Source organism: Fundulus heteroclitus, unplaced genomic scaffold (assembly GCF_011125445.2).
Source record: "Fundulus heteroclitus isolate FHET01 unplaced genomic scaffold, MU-UCD_Fhet_4.1 scaffold_152, whole genome shotgun sequence".
Lineage (NCBI taxonomy): Eukaryota > Metazoa > Chordata > Actinopteri > Cyprinodontiformes > Fundulidae > Fundulus > Fundulus heteroclitus.
This window is the reverse complement of record NW_023396564.1, coordinates 48,244-65,080: the sequence shown is the minus strand read 5'-3', so window position 1 is coordinate 65,080 and position 16,837 is coordinate 48,244. Positions and strand designations below refer to the sequence as shown.

Genomic DNA, 16,837 nt, shown 5'->3' with positions numbered 1-16,837 from the left:
GGATACTAAGCTGTTGAGATATAATATAATGATGTGCCTTTTAAAATTCAGCATATTGTAATAAAAAAAAATCAGTCTTCGCTTTTTTCCACATGCCCTGTCTCAGTTATCCAAACATACCATACAAAGCAGATTCCCCACATGTGTATTGCCCTGAATATTACATCAGATACCCTTCCTGACATATCCTATTTCCTTGGAATCAGCACTGTGAGGACACCAGTAACACCCTGGAATATTTGAGTGTAACAAAAAGCTTAAAAAAAGAAGAAATCTGTAAATGGGGTTCACACTCATTCATTACATTGTAAATATACCTGTTTGTGAGGAGGTACACCTTCCAACAGGAAAACAACACTAAAAATACAGTCAGAGCTACAATAGAATGTAGTTTGGTTTAGACCAAAGCATATTCATGTGTTAGAATGGTTTAAAAAGATAAAAACCTACATCCAAATGAGAGTCTCTCGCAAGACTTGAACACATATGTGAACATATGCTTGCCATTTAACCTGGCTGAGCTTCAGGTATTTAGCAAAGAAGAATGAGCAAAACTTTCACTTGCCAGACGTGTAAAGCTGGTAGAGATACGCACAAAGCTTAGAGGTGTCACCATAGTGAAAGGTGGTTAATTAAGAACGGCCTTAGGAAATGTCACACTGATCAGATTTTTTATTTTCCAAATAGTGTATCCTTTACCTTTCACTTAAAAATGATGCAGTAGTTTTTGTTAGTCTATCACCAAAAATAAATAAATAAATAAAATCCAATAAAGCGTTAAAAAAATGGTTGTTGTAACAGAATGAAATTTGGAAGGCACTGTAATTCTGGCATTAAAATGACTAGATATGTTTTCATACAACCACAAAAGTAAGTGGAACTTTGTCTAACAGAAACAGCTGATTGATAAATGTAGCACGGCTTATGCTGACAACATTTTTTAGTACCACACTCATACTTTCCAAACAGAGAACACTAGGAAAAAATAAAATTTAGAGAAGGATATAGGGGGAATTTTTTTTTAATACATACCCACTGTATCGGCCCTGCATCAACTGTAGGCGCTGACAAAGTGGAAAGGGTGGAGCCTGTTCCAGGTGGGCGGGGACCCCCAGCAGCCTGGCTGTCCGCAGTTCCAACGCAGACAGGGCTCGATGTTCACAATCTAGCCTTTCTTGGTACTGTTCCCAAGACTGCAGCAGCTCCTGAAGCTCCTCAGTGGATACGGCTGTCGCAGAGGCATTAGGAAGCTCTGCCTCCACCGTCTCCAACACAGCTGAGGCTTTCTCCAACTGAGCGAAAGATTCATTTATTAGTATCACATTTAATTACCTTTATTTTATTTATTTAGAGTCAGTGCACATTGTATATATGAGTGTGCGCTGTAAATGTAATAATACCATAGAGATATTTTTTGTCTGCATTTCTTGGATGATTGACATTACAAAATTAGGCTGAAATATTGAGTCCCATAATTGGCGTTAAAATGTTTCCTATTGTTTTAAATCTCATCAAAATAAACTTTCTGTATGAACAGAAGAAAATGTTAAGATTTGCATTTCAAAGGTAAATAGCAAATTCATTATTACAGCTAATTATAACTCGACCAATCAAAGCTCTTGACCATACTTCAGCCTCCTGATGTTTTTGCATTTACACATACAATGTTATGATCTGCATACATCTGACATATGTTAAATAATGTGGATAGATTTCAGAAAAATTACCAATAAGAAAATCTAAATCGCAGAGGACCCACTGTAGAACCGTGAGGTACACCAGCACGTTTAGCAGCCATTTCAGAAAATCATCATCATCATCATCATCATCATCATCATCATCATCATCATCATCATCATCATCATCATCATCATCATCATCATCATCATCATCAATTTTATTTATAAAGCGCTTTACTACCAGCCACAGATGACACAAAGTGCTGAACATTGAAAACAATAAAATGATACCAAGGGATAAAATGGAAATACTACACACACAATAATAAATGAAACAATGCAAATACAGATAGAAACCATACTAGTAATAATGAAGTAAAATCAAATCTCAGTTGGTTTTAAGGCCAGTGAGTAAAGGTATGTTTTTAAACGAGGACCGGCGTCATATGCTCCCTTTTACGCGTTCCTATTAAAACGTGCTGCAGCATTTTGCATCAGCCGCAGACGAGCAAGCGAGGACTGGCTGATTCCGAGATAAAGGTAATTACAGTAATCCAACCACAATAAAATAAAAGCATGGATTGCTGTTTCCAACTGTTTCCTTGAAAGGATAGCTTTTTATTTTTTGCTATTTTTCTCAAGTGATAAGTGGTCTTTGCTGACACACTGTTCTCAGTTGTACATATTAGTGTATCAATTTCTCTACATCAAATTAAAGATTACATTTTGAAAACTTGGCAGTAAGGACCTCACAGTGAACAGCATCAAACACCTTTTTAAGTCAACAAAGATTGTCCATCATATACAACAATCCTCATATCCCATCTGAGGTCCTCTGTACCTCATCTTATGGTCCCCTACTTTATTATGCTTGTTAATAACACAATTATTAATGTTGAATTGAATTAATTTGGTTTACTTACACTGCTTGTGACGTCACGCCAATCTGTGATTCTCTGTTTACAATGAGCTGTCAGCTTCTGCATGCAGTTACGTAATCTTGACACCCGTCTCCAGATGGTGGCCACGGTTGCCTCACGACCTCCACGACAACTAATTTCTGAGCACCACTCCCTCATGTTCTCCAGACGCTTCAGGATGGATTCCATCTCCTCAGACAGTGCCTGAAAAAGAGACGGAGTAACTGTGAGTGAGCCAAGTCCTGCATTTGTAAAATAGTTTTTGGTTTTATGCCAAGAGCATTGGCAAATGTACAGAGAGCAAGGTGTTCAACATAAGTGGTGTTTGAAACATATTGTGAATTTAGCCACGAGTGAGCAGTTTATACATACTGAGAGCCTTTCCTGTTGGTCAGTACAGTCAGTGAGGCAAGTTACTTTCTGAGATATCTGCTGCAGAAGACTGTCTGAGGAACGAGCCACACTCTTGAGGATTTCATCTTGAGACTCTTGGTAGCAACTGTACTGCTCTGCACACCTAAAAAGGTAAATTTCATTGATCATAATTAAAAACTTCCAGTCACTTAAAGTACAACTAATAATGTTCACAACTTAACAATAATAATCCCTTCAGTCCATGACATACAACACCCTACAGAATGACTGATACCACTGGAACCTTTTCACTCTTTGTTGTGTGACAGTCACAAATCACAATGGATTTTATTGAGATTTGTTTGTGATAGAACAACCAAAGTTGATTATATACATATGATGGCTTGAGCAAAGCTCTGGGAGAGGGTCAACACCTGGTTGTTGTTCTCCAGAACTTTCTCCCTGACCTGTCTACTGTGTAGTCTTTATAATGCATTTGGTTCTCTAATGTTCTCTAACCCACCTCTGAGACCATGTTTATAATGGACTCATTTTGAAAAATTTATTTTAATACTTTCAAGTTAAAAGGGGTTAAATCACACATTCCAGGTTTTATTTGTAAAAACAAAACCAACTCAAAACCAAGTATTATTTTCCTTCGCTTCCCAATTTAGCCCTTCTTTAAGTTGGTCCATCACAGAAAATCCATATAAAACAAAGTGAAGAGTGAAACATGGAAAAATGGGAAACTTTTGGGTGGTATAATTACATTTACGAGGCACAGAAATAGATCTTTAGATATAATTCAATGAGATATTGGGGAAGTTATAAAGTATCTAAAAACCTCACATTTTTAGAAACCAAAATGACTTTTTTGATTTTCTTGTTACGTCAGACATTAGGCCTAATTTACCTGTGAAGATTTTCCAACCGTATGTGTCCTTTTGCCAGAAGTGTTGACATCCTAACTAGGAGCTGGCTCAGAATCATTTCCTGGACCTGTTCCACCTTCTGTGAAGACAAGTAAGTATGTGCAACAGACTGGTCTTGAAGCTTCTCAATGTAGGTTTGGAACTGATGCTGAAGAGAAGCCAAAGCATGCTCAGTCTCCTCTAGTCTTTCACAACATGGTCCAATAGAACCCTGGAGAGGCAGCAGAGAGCCCTCGATGTCCTGCAGAAACTGGACAGCTGTATTGACAGCGAGGGTATAACTTCTCAAGCGCTCTCTTGCTTTCAAGAGATCCTCCTGGAAATGAACAAAATATTGTATGATTACTTTGCCATGAAAATGTAAGCCACCTTCCATGTTTTTGCTGTTTTTTTGTCACACTTAAATGTTTCAGATAAATACATTTTAACATCAAGCAGAAAACATTCCAAGGATGAAGTTTTCAAATTATGATTTCATTTAAAAAGGGAGAAACTTGTTAAATTACATATTAAACCTTTGATGTCCAACCTATGCAGATTGCTTATGACATAAAATATGCATCATAATTCTAGATTTTAAAGTAGTCAAACATATTAGTTCAGTGTTCACCATGTACCCACTTCTGGACAATTAACAACTCCAACAAATCATTTATATTTAAACTGTTTATACATGATATCTGGCTTGGTTTGTGTTATTTACAACTAACAGAAGTCCTGACTTACCATTTTTGAGTCGCATTCACTCAGGACGGCATTTTTCAAATTTATCAGCTCATCGAGTCGTCTTCTTTGTTTGCTTCCTTTATTTTGCTCTAACACCTGAAGCGATCTCATCTGTAATTCTGCTGCCTTCTTTAAAGACGCAATTCGCCAGTATTCCCTGTCGATCATCACTTGGTTGGGCTCCAACAAGGTGGGGTTCTGACACTCTCTTAGGGTCCTTGAGAGAAAGTCATCAGTGGAGCTTCTCACTGATTCAAGGTCCAGATCCTTGAGCACGCTCAGTTCAATGAGACCGAGATTGTTGCAGAGAGTGTTTTCCCAAGTGTCAAGGATGTCCTCATTATGTTTAATCCTCTGTTGCTCAGCTGTGAGCTGTGAGGGATCCAGGTCCGCAGCAATCAACTCAAGATTTGAGCGAACCTGTCTACATAATCCTTTCATCTGAGAAAACTGGAGGAGGAGGGTGTGGCACAGTTTGTACTTCCCTACCGGGTCCATGCTATCATCTCCGGTCAAGCAAACCTGCTGCTGAAAATTCTCCTCCACTGTCTCCAAACACTGTTTCATGCTCAGGTAATTCTCCTGGTCCCTGGATTTCATTTCAATTGACGCGATTTTGTTATGAAGTTCAGAAATTGCATCATTCATTTCCTTCAACTTTTGTTGAGGAGTCCATGGTATCAGAAGGTCAACCTGAACCTTGTGATCCAAAAGGAGGAGTTTTAAAGGTTTCAAGACTTGCAGGGACTCCTTTGTGATCGGAAACTTCAGTCTGCTCACATCAACTGACATTTGCCTCAGGCTTTTTTCAACACTTGCTAAGGCATTCTTTCTTGTTTCTACAGTCTTGATGAGTTGATCCAGCTCCTCTTTTTGGGCCTTCTCATGACTGATTATGGTTCTGATGTCTTCCTGGAGCTTTCTGATCTTATCATAAAGCTGACAGTTGTCCGTTGCACTGAGTTCCACAGCAATGTCTTTACTCTTCATTAAAAGAGCCTCGCAGATTGCTGCCTGTCGTTCAGCCTCAGCCAGGCGTTCTTGGGCCTGGCAAACTCCCAGATCCAAGTCACCGTGGCTCATAGGGTCACTGTTTGTACTCCTTGAGACCTCTGACTGTAGGTAACCCACAACCCAAGAGTCTAGGTCAGCCATCTGCTCAGATAGCTTCTCTCTGATCTGGAGTCCAGACTCTACCTCTTTTATAGCTTTGGACAGCTTGTCAGTGGTGGAATTTGAGAGTTCTTCAAGACGTTCAAGTGACGTGTGTACAATGGGCACCTCCTGAGCCTGGTCCAGCTGTGGAAGCAGCTCTGTCACCTCCTCCACCAGTGACTCCAGTTGACCCTGTTTGGCCATCACTTCAGACTGAAGCTTCTTAAGATCTTTGAGCTGCCGGTGAACCTCTTCGGGAAGAAGAGGTACCCACTTCCTCCTGCCCTCAATGTCACTCTCTGTTTGCTTGGCCCATGCAAGGCCATCTCTCATCACTGCAATAATTTTGCCCATGATGGGGTTGCTGCTGTTTTTTGTTTGAGACAACAACAGTTCCTCAGTGAAGCAAATCTTGTTTTTCATCTCCTGGAGCCTGTTGCTTATCTCCTCTGATTCGCTCTGCCATTGTGAGCTGTGAAGTAACTCTTTTGACAGTTGCTGTAAATGGAAGTATTGCTGCTTGACCGCTTTAATCTCAGCATTTGCCTCCATCAGGTGTTGAGCCTCCTTGCAACTCCACTGAGTAGCTAAAGAACTCTTGACTTCAAGGTCTTGTGAGATTGGATGCATGCGTTCCTGCAGACTAGACAGATCCGAGAGAACAGTGCTGATGTGTTGAGAGTGGACATTTGCGTGATGAAGGCTGCTCTCAACAGTGCTTTCCAGAGACCTCCAATTTTCTAGCAGGTTCTTTTGCTCAATCTGTGCAGTTTCCTGGTCCGATCGGCTGAGGTGGAGACAAATCTTTGCATGCGTTATAAGCAGCTCCCCAATTATCTCTCGGTTCTCCTCCATAGTTCTCTGGAAGCAACGGAGTCGCTCTGCCTCCTTATAACTGCTCTCCTGTGGGGACCTAAAGGGCAGAAAGGAAAGGTTACTATATGTCTGTACAAGATTTTTCAACTATAAAGGAAACAAAAGCTAAAGAGGGCCTATTGACAAACCCATTAACAGGTGCAAATCTGAGTTTGCACTTGCTATTTATTAGATGCAAAGGTGGATCTTCATAAATAGCTTTCCCTATCGTTCCCTGTGTGCCGATGCATTGTGCCCACTTTTAGTTGATGCAACATGTCAGCATTCAAAGGAAAACTCACCAATATTTATGAATATTTATGTAAATAAATAACTCAAAATAACCCGCCATTCTCCATAACCAAAAATTTTTTGCATTACATGGATCAATACCAGTCAGATGGCATAATTTCCTTATTCTCAAAAATAGTGAGTAAACGTATCAAACTTTAACAGTTTATTACAATTTGGTATTATTGAATTTCCTCCTAAGTGTTTAAACAATCCCACCTCTGAAATTATCTGATAGCTGGTATACAAAACCAACATTGAAGTTAGAAAAAGAGCAACATCAAGGAGAAAAGTCATCAAAGCACAGAGCTACCCTTGGTCGATGCTCATAAGCATTAAGAGCAGCACAGCAGTGGAACAGTTTACCATCAGAAATAAAAACTGTCTGTGAATTTAAGGTTTTTAACACAGATTTGTAGAACTATCTATCCAACAATTAATTGATTATATTTATTATTAGATTTGTTATCAATTTTGGTAATGTAATGAAGAAGTTAAGTAAATGTAAATTAAAAAGTTAAAACCTTTCTAGTATATTTAAATAAATTAAATATTAACTATGATACGTTTATGAGTTATTTAACGTTTTATCTTTGAATGAATCGGTTAAATGGACACGCCATTCCACTGTCCATCAATCTGCAGCTTCACTGATAGATTTGGAAGCACTTTCAAAGCGTAATTTCTCCTGTCAGAATTTGTTTTTAGAATTATGAGGAACACCTCATCAGTAGCTCTTTGTTAACTCTTGGTTTCTACAAAGGCTATTTCAAGGATTGCTACAAACAGAATTATGCATAAACATATTTTTCTCATTTATGAATGTCATTAATAACTTCAATCCTCGCCATACAAAATAATCATACATTCTCAATTATCAACACCTTAAATGTCAGTTTTAGTGAATGAAGTCTCTTCCGGTTTCTTTAGATGGTAAAAGTAAAACAAAAGCATATCAAATATTTAAATAAATAAACAGTCAACATAAAATTCACCACAAAATACACAACCTGACCAAATGTTTTTGATATTTGCTTAAACACTGTGAAAGTTATGCCACAGATCCAATCTGCATCTGTCATGTTTGAGAGCCCAGAGAGAAAAAAAGGCGACCTAACACAAAAACTGCTGCCATCTGCTGGACTTGCTCCTGCATGTGTTTAGTGCAAACTGCTTTGTGAATCCAGTGCAGAAAGGAAACAGTGCAAGGAAAACAGCAGCAAAAACGAAGGGAATTTGCAGTGCTTCAAGAATTCCCTTCTAAGTATTTAAAAATAAAGTGTTCAAAAAACCAAAAAGTTGGATTGTAACTTACATTTTCATAGCTTCTAGTTCTGCATTGAGTTGATCCATCTTCTTTTTTGCAGTTTCCCTGTGCCTGCAGTAATCAGCCACAAGCTGCAACTGGGCCTCTTTAATCTGGATAACAGCAGCTGTGTCTTTTGCCAAAATGCCCCACTGGTTCTCCAGGTCTTCCAGAACATCTTTCTTCTGAGCATTGGCTTCTCTCAGCTGTTGGAGCAGTGATAGCTGAAGCTCTGACCGTTGCTGTTGAACATGGAAAGTTAAAAATTAATTCAATCTTCTACTGTGGATGCAAATGTGCTTTTTAAGCTCCTGCTTTTCAGTAAACATAGCAATAATTTATATATATTATCTATGAAGATTAGGGGTGTAACGTGTCAGTACACGTTTGTACAAAAGATATCCGGTACAGCCCAGTATGCACATGTACCACGCAAATACAGTGTTGCTCAATACCTGAACACATTCACAGTGTTTTTATGTGCAGCCACCATGGAGGAAAAATGGTGGACTGAGCCAGAAAATAAAGTGTATGCATTCTTCAACTGCAAAAATGTTTTGTTGCTCGGTCTGAACTTTAATGAATTATCCACCAAGTATTATTCACCAACATCACTGATTTTCAAGAAAAGTTAGCCAATGTCCTAATCCAACTGACTGCAGCAACCAACATTTTTATGGTGCATTCGAGTACGTCTGGTACACTGGATTGTATAAGTATCATAGCGGCTATGAAATTATTTAAAGCAAAATGTGTGCAGTCCCTAACAACAGTACTGACCATTGTCAAAGAGTGTTATTGTTGTTCCATCCAGCCATTGGCTATACCTGCTACTATGAACAGTCGATGATTTTTGCATATATGGCCCAGTTCCACTGGCTCGTATTGGCCGCGCACCACACCGCTCACTTTCGAGTGTTTCAGGAGCAGTTTTTATAATGGCCAGCCCAGGTTCCTCCGGCTCTGCTGAAGACCAGAGTCAAACCAAGCAACTCAGGAAGCTTTGAGTAAACACCCCTCTTTTAAGTGAATAGCTGAACAGAGGTCAAACCAAAATATTATTTTATTATTTTCAAACTATGAACCATGCTGGAAGGAAACATAAAGAAAAAGGACACTTCAGCTTTGTATACCCTGATGCGCTGTGTCAGATCCATGGATTTATTCAGGGTTTCTCTCATTTTATACCGAAAGCTGTTAAGTATTGTCTCTGAGGTGTCCATCCATCCACCTCATGTAGAGGTGGATGTAGACGTGCTTTCCTTAGCTCACGTAAAAGTGTGTGGATAATGCCTTCCAAGCCTTCCAAGCCGACAAAAGAACAGAGTGGAAGGGCCACAAGTCGGGGTAACTTGGACTCCTTGGCTAGTGTTAGCCCCAAAGCAGCTTCCAATGCTATAGTTGCTAGCAAATGCAGTTACAGCCATTCAAGCCTCCATTGACTCATTCCGAGAAAAGAACCGGACATTTATTGCCTCTCTACACTCTATTCTAGGTGTGATTGGCCAACAAATTACTATGGAGGACGGACTGAACGACTTCGACAGGAGGCTGAACAACATGGAAACCTCACAAACTTTGCTGGCTAAGGAGAACGAAGCTTTGAGGGAGAAGGTGGCGCAACTGGAAAACTATACCAGGCGGCAAAATATCCATCTTGTGAGGATGCCAGAGAAAGCCGAGGGTTGGCGTCCAACGGAATTCATCACCAACCTACTCACATATGTGCTTGGTGGATAGAGCCCACAGACGTTTGGCCCCTTTACCAGCAGACGGTGACAGACTACGCCCATTTGTTGTCAAGCTCCATCACTTCCAAACCAAGGAGTTTATTCTACGCCTCGCCAGACAGAAGGGCCCGCTATCTTATAATGGATCAATATTTCATAACCTTCCTGACTACAGTCCAGATGTCAGCAAAAGACGTGCAGCCTTCTCCGATTCTACAAAGAAGCTCCACGCTGCCCGGATTTAGTTCGGCCTCTACTACCCAGCCACTCTACAGTTCATGCACAACGGCAAACGCATGAAGTCCACAGATCCGGCGAAGGCGCTGATCTATGTTAACAACATGGTTTCTGCTCCCGGTGGACGCCCCCGATTCACCCGCTGCAGAAGCTGGTGACTGAGGTAACATTAATAAACGAGACAATGATCCCAACAATGACTTAAAACATAGGGTGTTATGTCAGTACATATAGTTACTGTCATGTTTTCTGACAGGTCTTTTTCATTTGATTATTATTTTACTAGTATTATTTATGTCATAAAGAACGTTTTGTGTTTGACTGTTTTTACACCCCATGTATAACGCTACAAATGTACAATCTTCATTTTTTTTTAAATCACTACCGATCTCATAACACTATGGCCACTATAATTTTCTCACTAACAAAAAATTATGTCACAGATCACTTGACATTACTAGAGAGGTTCATTAATGGTTGGAAAATATATTAAATTTTGTGGGTGGCATGGAAATGAAGGTTTGCAACAGTTTAAGGTTTTCTCGAGGAAACAAACTTTTAAAGGCCTGCTTGAGTATTTGTGTCATTTTCATATGGTATTTGTTTTATATACAGTTTGTGCACTTATCTGTCTTTATTATGACCTAAATGGGGTAGGTACTGGTATTTTTAAACTGAGTGGTCCTAATGACAGAATAATTCACAACTTGCCGCAGGTAGAGATGACCTGAAAATTATTAGTTGGAACGTGAACGGACTGAATCAGTTAGAAAAAGTTTTTCTTCTCACTTACGATGCCTCGGGAATGGAATAGCTTTCCTACAGGAAACTCACCTTCAAAATCAAGATTAATCCAAAACTTCATAAAGACAAATTTATGGGTGGGACAAATTTTCCACTCACATTTCAACTGTAAAGGTAGAGAAGTATCTATACTTATCCATTAGAAACTCGTTTCATTGACACTATATTAGACCCAAATGGCAGATATGTAATGGTCGTGGGAGAGCTGGTCCATCTCAGCTTAATACTGGTCAATATTTATGATCTGAATTTTGATGACAATCATTTAAAAAAATACAAAGCTCTATACCCCAACTGGATAGTCATCACTTGATTGTGTATGGAGATTACAACCTGGTGATGGATACTAGTTTGGACTGCTCCTCTCAGTCTAGTCCTAGACCACCTAAATCTGTGCAAATAATCCAGTCGTTCGTAGATATACACAAATTTATAGACCCATGGAGATTTAAACTTCCCACCAAAAGGAATTATTCATTTTTACTCCAGCGTACATAATTCATTTTCCAGGATAGATTTTTTCAGGTCGATCCCTATTTGCTTAATGTCATCACAGAATGTAAATATGACCTAATTGTTATTTCTGATCACGTCCCTGTGAGTATTAAGGTAACTCTTCCAACCCAGAGACAAAAGTGGACATGGCAGCTTAACACACTCCTGCTGGCTGATTCAGACTTTGTGAAGTTTGTTAGAGAACAAATAGATTTATGTCTGCAGACAAATAGGACTGATGGCATCTTAGCCTCAGGACTCATGGGACAGATTTTTTTCTCTCTCCAGTTATATTTGAAAAATGAAGTGTGGGAATATTGAGGAGAAATTAAGCATCTGGACCGACTCATATCTCACTCTTCGACCCCTGATTTGATGAGGAAGAGAGTAGGTTTACAAATTGCCTCCTACATTCAAAAGAACGATTGGAACAAATTCTAACGCTGGAGGAAATTAACAATGCAATAATGTCCTTTTAGAGTGGGAAAGCCCCCGGCCCAGATGGGTTTCCAACAGATTTTTTACAAAAAATATAAAGACAAATTTGCACCTCTTCTTCTTTGTAATGATATAAATAGGCTGGTCAAATCACTAAACAGACAAAGATATTCCGGGTGGGGAGGAGCAAAGGTGGGCGGGCCAAAACGAGAAGGAGCCAGTGGAACTGTGCCTTTAGAATCCTAAAGGAGTACAATCTCACCTGGACCTCCTCCACCTGCTGGGCCATAGCTTTCGGGTTCAGCTCAGTGGGACTGTTCTTGATGCAGAGGACGTTCGAAGCTAGTCTGCTTAGCTGAAGATTCAAATCCATGGTGGGTGTGATCAGATCCTCTGGAACATTCTTCTGCAGTTCAGCCTTGAAATACAGAGGCTTGTCAGAACAGACTTTTGCAAACAGTCTGCATGAGTAAGTAAGCTGGAAACAACAGTTTGGTAAACACAATGCCAGATCATATTCACATTACCTCTATGAGTTGACTGATGGTTCCTGTCCCTGAGTGTTGCTGTATCTCTGTGAAGATGCTATCTACAGCGGTTCTTTCTGATTCTTTCAGATGGGGGTTCTCTGAATGCTGTGTTTTATGTTCCTGAGCTGAAAGCTGCTGGGAATGGGTTACTTCCTCTGGGGGAACATCAGATGATGATGATTTCTCAACCACCTGCGGTGATCCTGTCAGAGTCTCTTCAGCACTTGAAAACACCTAGTCATTTTTGAACAAACAATAAATGAATGATTCAGGGCCATGTTCTCTGGAAACATTTTAAGAAGCTTTTGTCATGTATGTTTAGCAATGAATAATAAAAGTACCAAAACTGTATAATTTTACTAATACTGAGGGAAGTCCACCATGCCAAACTGTTGGTAAACTACCCATTTATCTTTTAGCTAATAAAGTCATTTGAGAAACTTTGTCATATTTGCAAATTCACAATCAATTTTAACAATACTGAAGAAACTCAAGCAGTAGAAATAAACATAAATAATGTTTTCATACATTAGTTAGTTTGTTAAAATGATTCTGTTGGACCACAATTCAAATGTCTGATTTGCTTAATGTTCAGTACATTTTTATTTATTATCATTTCTGTAAGTTTCAAATTATTTCAGTGGCCATTGTGGGGCTTTGTTTGATTAACAGAGGGGTACTAACAATTTTCTCCATGACTGTATTGTATGAGCAGAATGATAAAAAGGACAAATGCTGCCTTCCAAGTAGCCAGGCTTAGATGAGTTTATTTCTTATTAGCCATTGTATGCTATTTAAGGTCAATGTTTGTGTTTTTTTACATCAAGCTTATCAGTGCATTAGACTGACTTACCTTTGACAAGTTCACATCCTGATGCTTCACTACTTCATCAGAAGTAGTTTGGATTTGGAGCTGTGCACTGACTGTTCTCTCTTCAGCCTCTCTCACTTCTCCATCAATCTTTTCTTTGCCATCTTGTGGATGTTCATCTGTTTGGACTGTATGGACCCAGCTTGGTTCAGACAGGAATGGTGTAAAGGTTTCTAGAACAGCTTCTTGAATTTTTCCAGATGCTGATTCATCAAGCTGAACTGTTGCTATTGTTCCATCTTGTCTTTCCTTTACTGAGTCAGACTTCATACTTGTTTCCATCTCTGGCTGCTTTCCATTGTCTACAGTTTGGACCTCAACTGGGTTCACAGAAAGTTCTGTATTTTCGACAAGCTTCTCATAAAAGGTCTCTGATGCAACATCAGTGCCAGGTATTAATGGTTTGGATGGCTGTTCTGTAACACTGGGACCCTTATCTACTTCAGCTAATGCATCTCTATAGCAATCTAGCTGAGGGTCAGTTTGCCTCTCCTCCTTATTACCTTTTTCAGAATGCTCTGCTTCAACAGATTCTTCCTTATCCTGTTGTTTTACATTTATTTCTCTCATTGTCATGTCTTCAGGGTAAATATCCAAAGGAAGCAGATCTTTCTTTTCTATCACATTCTGGCCCTGAACACTTGTTTCATTCAGGTCAGTATTTGGCATTTCTCCTGTAGTAACTAATGAAGTAGTCTGCTCCACCAAAGTATCTGGAAGTATCTTTTTCTGATTTAGGAGGAACTCTGCAGGCCTTTCCTGAATGGTTCCTGGCATATCTTGCTGAATCAGTACTTGTGGTTTGAAAGGACCTTGCTCTGTGGCACTTCTGTTTTCAAGCACTGTATCTGTATCGCATGATGGTAATGGTGTATGTTGAGAGGAGATGCTCTCAGACTCATTCTCCATCCCCATGGAGTCGGTTTGTTGTGGTTCCTCTCTTGTAAATATTCCTGGCTCCTTTGCAAACATGTTTTCATGCTCCTCAGCACTGGCTTGTGTTGCTGTTTGTTCTTCAGGCTCCATCTGAGGTTTCTCCCCCAGTTCTGGCTTTTCTCCAAGCCTCTTATAAAAATCAGCTAATCCTTCTGTTGACATCTCAGAGTGGTCATTTACGACCGTATGCGCTATGCCCAGCGACGGCCTTTCTTGTTCTGCTGTCAGAAGTTCTAGTGTTGCCTCACTTTTTCTTGGACTTATGTCTTTATCGTTTAAGCTTATTTCAATGACTCTTGTCTCGTGTGGTTGTATTGACTCATAAATAAGAGAACTGAGCTGAACAGAGTCACCTTCAGCAACATTAACCAAACTGTGGGTACTACTATCTTGCGTTTGCATTTCATTCATCTCAACTGCGGCCTCCTCTGGGAATATAACTACAATTTGTTCAGACTGATTTTGTTTTTGAGCAAAATCTTTGGGTGTCTCTTTTTCTTCTTGGGTTGAGGTGATTTCCCGATCTTCTGCACCGCTCTGTATATCTAGTTTTAAAACACAAACTTCAGTCAGCATTTGAGATTCGTCCAAGGTAACAGATTTTGCATTATCCGTAGGTGTCAGAAGAGCTGGATGTTCCTCTGGAATGGTGTACTTGTTTGCCATTTTGGTTTCAATCTGACCGATTTGTTCATGTTCATAAAGGCTTATTTCTATATATTCTGTCTTGTGGTCCAACACTGCTTCTGAAGCAGAAGGCTTAGTCTCATCTGAAATTTGTTCAGCTTCAGCAGGCTCCTTACTTTGCTCATGTCCTGTGACACATGTGCCATCGGTGACGGCAGGACTGGTAGCGATTTCCAGGTGTAAAATACATACAGGTTCCTTTTGAGCAGACCCTTCTTCCAGCATCACTTGTACACCACTTTCAGTTAGCCCTTTAGATCTTTCCTGTGGTGTTTCCTGCTCAGACTCTTTTTCCTCACTCACAGTTCCTCTCAGTTTGACATTTTCATCCTCAGATGATTTTATTTCTGTCAGCTCTGTCCTTCCTTCTTGAGACAAAGAATATGTAGAAGCAGCAGAGCTACTTCTAATGGAAACATTTTTGTCATCAGACCCTTTGTCAGGTTGATTTAGCTCTATCTCACATGTCTGACTGATCGCTGTGTCAGGCACATCAAGAATCAAAAATCTCCTCTCGATTCCATCTGTGTTTTCCCATAACTTTTCAATGTAATCAGCTAAGTTTGGTGCATCTGTAGAGTCAGAGGAAGAAGAAAGCTGCACTTTGGAAGGAGTATCCAAGTCTCTTTCTGAAGACTGAGTAATAGTTTGTTGTGGAGACTCTTGGGGTCTATGCTCAGATTCCTTATATGACGTTACCGGAATGAAGTTTATGTCTTCCTTGAGCTCTTTAGTAGGAGAGCTTATAGCACAAGTTTCCACCTGGTGGGGAAGAGAATTTGCTGCATCCATAAATCCTTCACTTGTGTCAAGAACAATTGTGGCCACTTTCTTTTCTTGTTGATTTTGATCTTCCTGAACCTGAATGTCACTTTCTTCGCCTACTTCACTGTGTTGTTCTACAGCTGCTTGACTGTCTGTATTGTCGTTTTGTGTCGTTGTTGTGAGCACTTCTGTAGCTGGAGCTGCTTTAGTTCCATCAAAGTCTTTAGAAGTTTTTGATTCGTGTTTGGTTAATGGAATCTGTTTTAGCTCCAGTACTACACCTTGTCCTTTGTCCTCCTGTGCTGTTAAAATAGCTTCTCCACTTTGACTTTGAGTTTCCGTTTCATCATATTTGACTACAGTTTTTGACTCAGTAATGTCTGGGCATTGTTCATTTACCACTGAAGTGGTTAGCTTTGGTTGCTCTCTAAAATGCATCAGTTCAGCAGCAGCTTCAGCTGTCTGACTGTCAGAAGCTTTTGTGTCCAGTGATTTCTCCTTGTTAGAAGGTTCTGGGTCAGCTATGGAATGTTCTGTTTTTGCAGGTGTAAGGAACTCATGTTCTTCTTGATCAGTGGTAGGCTCATGTGATTGTGGAGTTGAAGACACTGTTGGTTTGTCAAGTTCCTTCTTAGTTTCTTTTATCTCCAAACCACCAGTCTCAAGAGCCATAGTGTCTGGTTGTAAAGCTGTGGAAACATCTGTAGAGTCAGAAGAAAAACGAGCCTGTGATTTAGAAACTGTGTCCAAGTCTCTTTCTGAGGATTGGGAGGTTGTTTGCTGAAGAGCTTCTGTGGCTCTGTGCTCAGACATCTGGACCCCTGTGTCTGAAGTTTTGTATGGCATTATTGAACTGGCTGAAATGTCAGTCTCAGAGTCTTCAGCAGAAGGTGAAGCAAGGGTTTCTACTTCATACAATGGACCACTGCCGGTATGCATAAATCCTTCATCTGCATCTAGAACAATTGTGGCTACTTTCTTTTCTTGTTGATTCTGATCTTCCTGAACCTGAATGTCATTTCCTTCACCTACTTCACTGTGTCGTTCTACATCCGCTTGACTGTCTGTATTGTCGTTTTGTGTCATTGTTGTGAGAACTTCTGTAGCTGGGCCTGCTTTAGTTCCA

General features: G+C 39.9%; 1 protein-coding gene across 1 annotated transcript in view; it reads right to left on the bottom strand.

Moving 5' to 3' along the window:
• LOC118558730 overlaps positions 1–16,837 on the bottom strand; it is a 50,543-nt gene that overhangs the window by 3,854 nt on the left and 29,852 nt on the right. The window contains exons 24-32 of the mRNA XM_036129276.1: positions 13,306–16,575; positions 12,450–12,686; positions 12,185–12,340; positions 8,228–8,460; positions 4,612–6,679; positions 3,867–4,201; positions 2,972–3,116; positions 2,603–2,803; positions 1,033–1,292 (exon numbers count right to left, since the gene is read on the bottom strand). Coding sequence (XP_035985169.1) covers positions 1,033–1,292; positions 2,603–2,803; positions 2,972–3,116; positions 3,867–4,201; positions 4,612–6,679; positions 8,228–8,460; positions 12,185–12,340; positions 12,450–12,686; positions 13,306–16,575 — 6,905 coding nt within the window. The remainder of the gene's footprint in view (positions 1–1,032; positions 1,293–2,602; positions 2,804–2,971; positions 3,117–3,866; positions 4,202–4,611; positions 6,680–8,227; positions 8,461–12,184; positions 12,341–12,449; positions 12,687–13,305; positions 16,576–16,837) is intronic.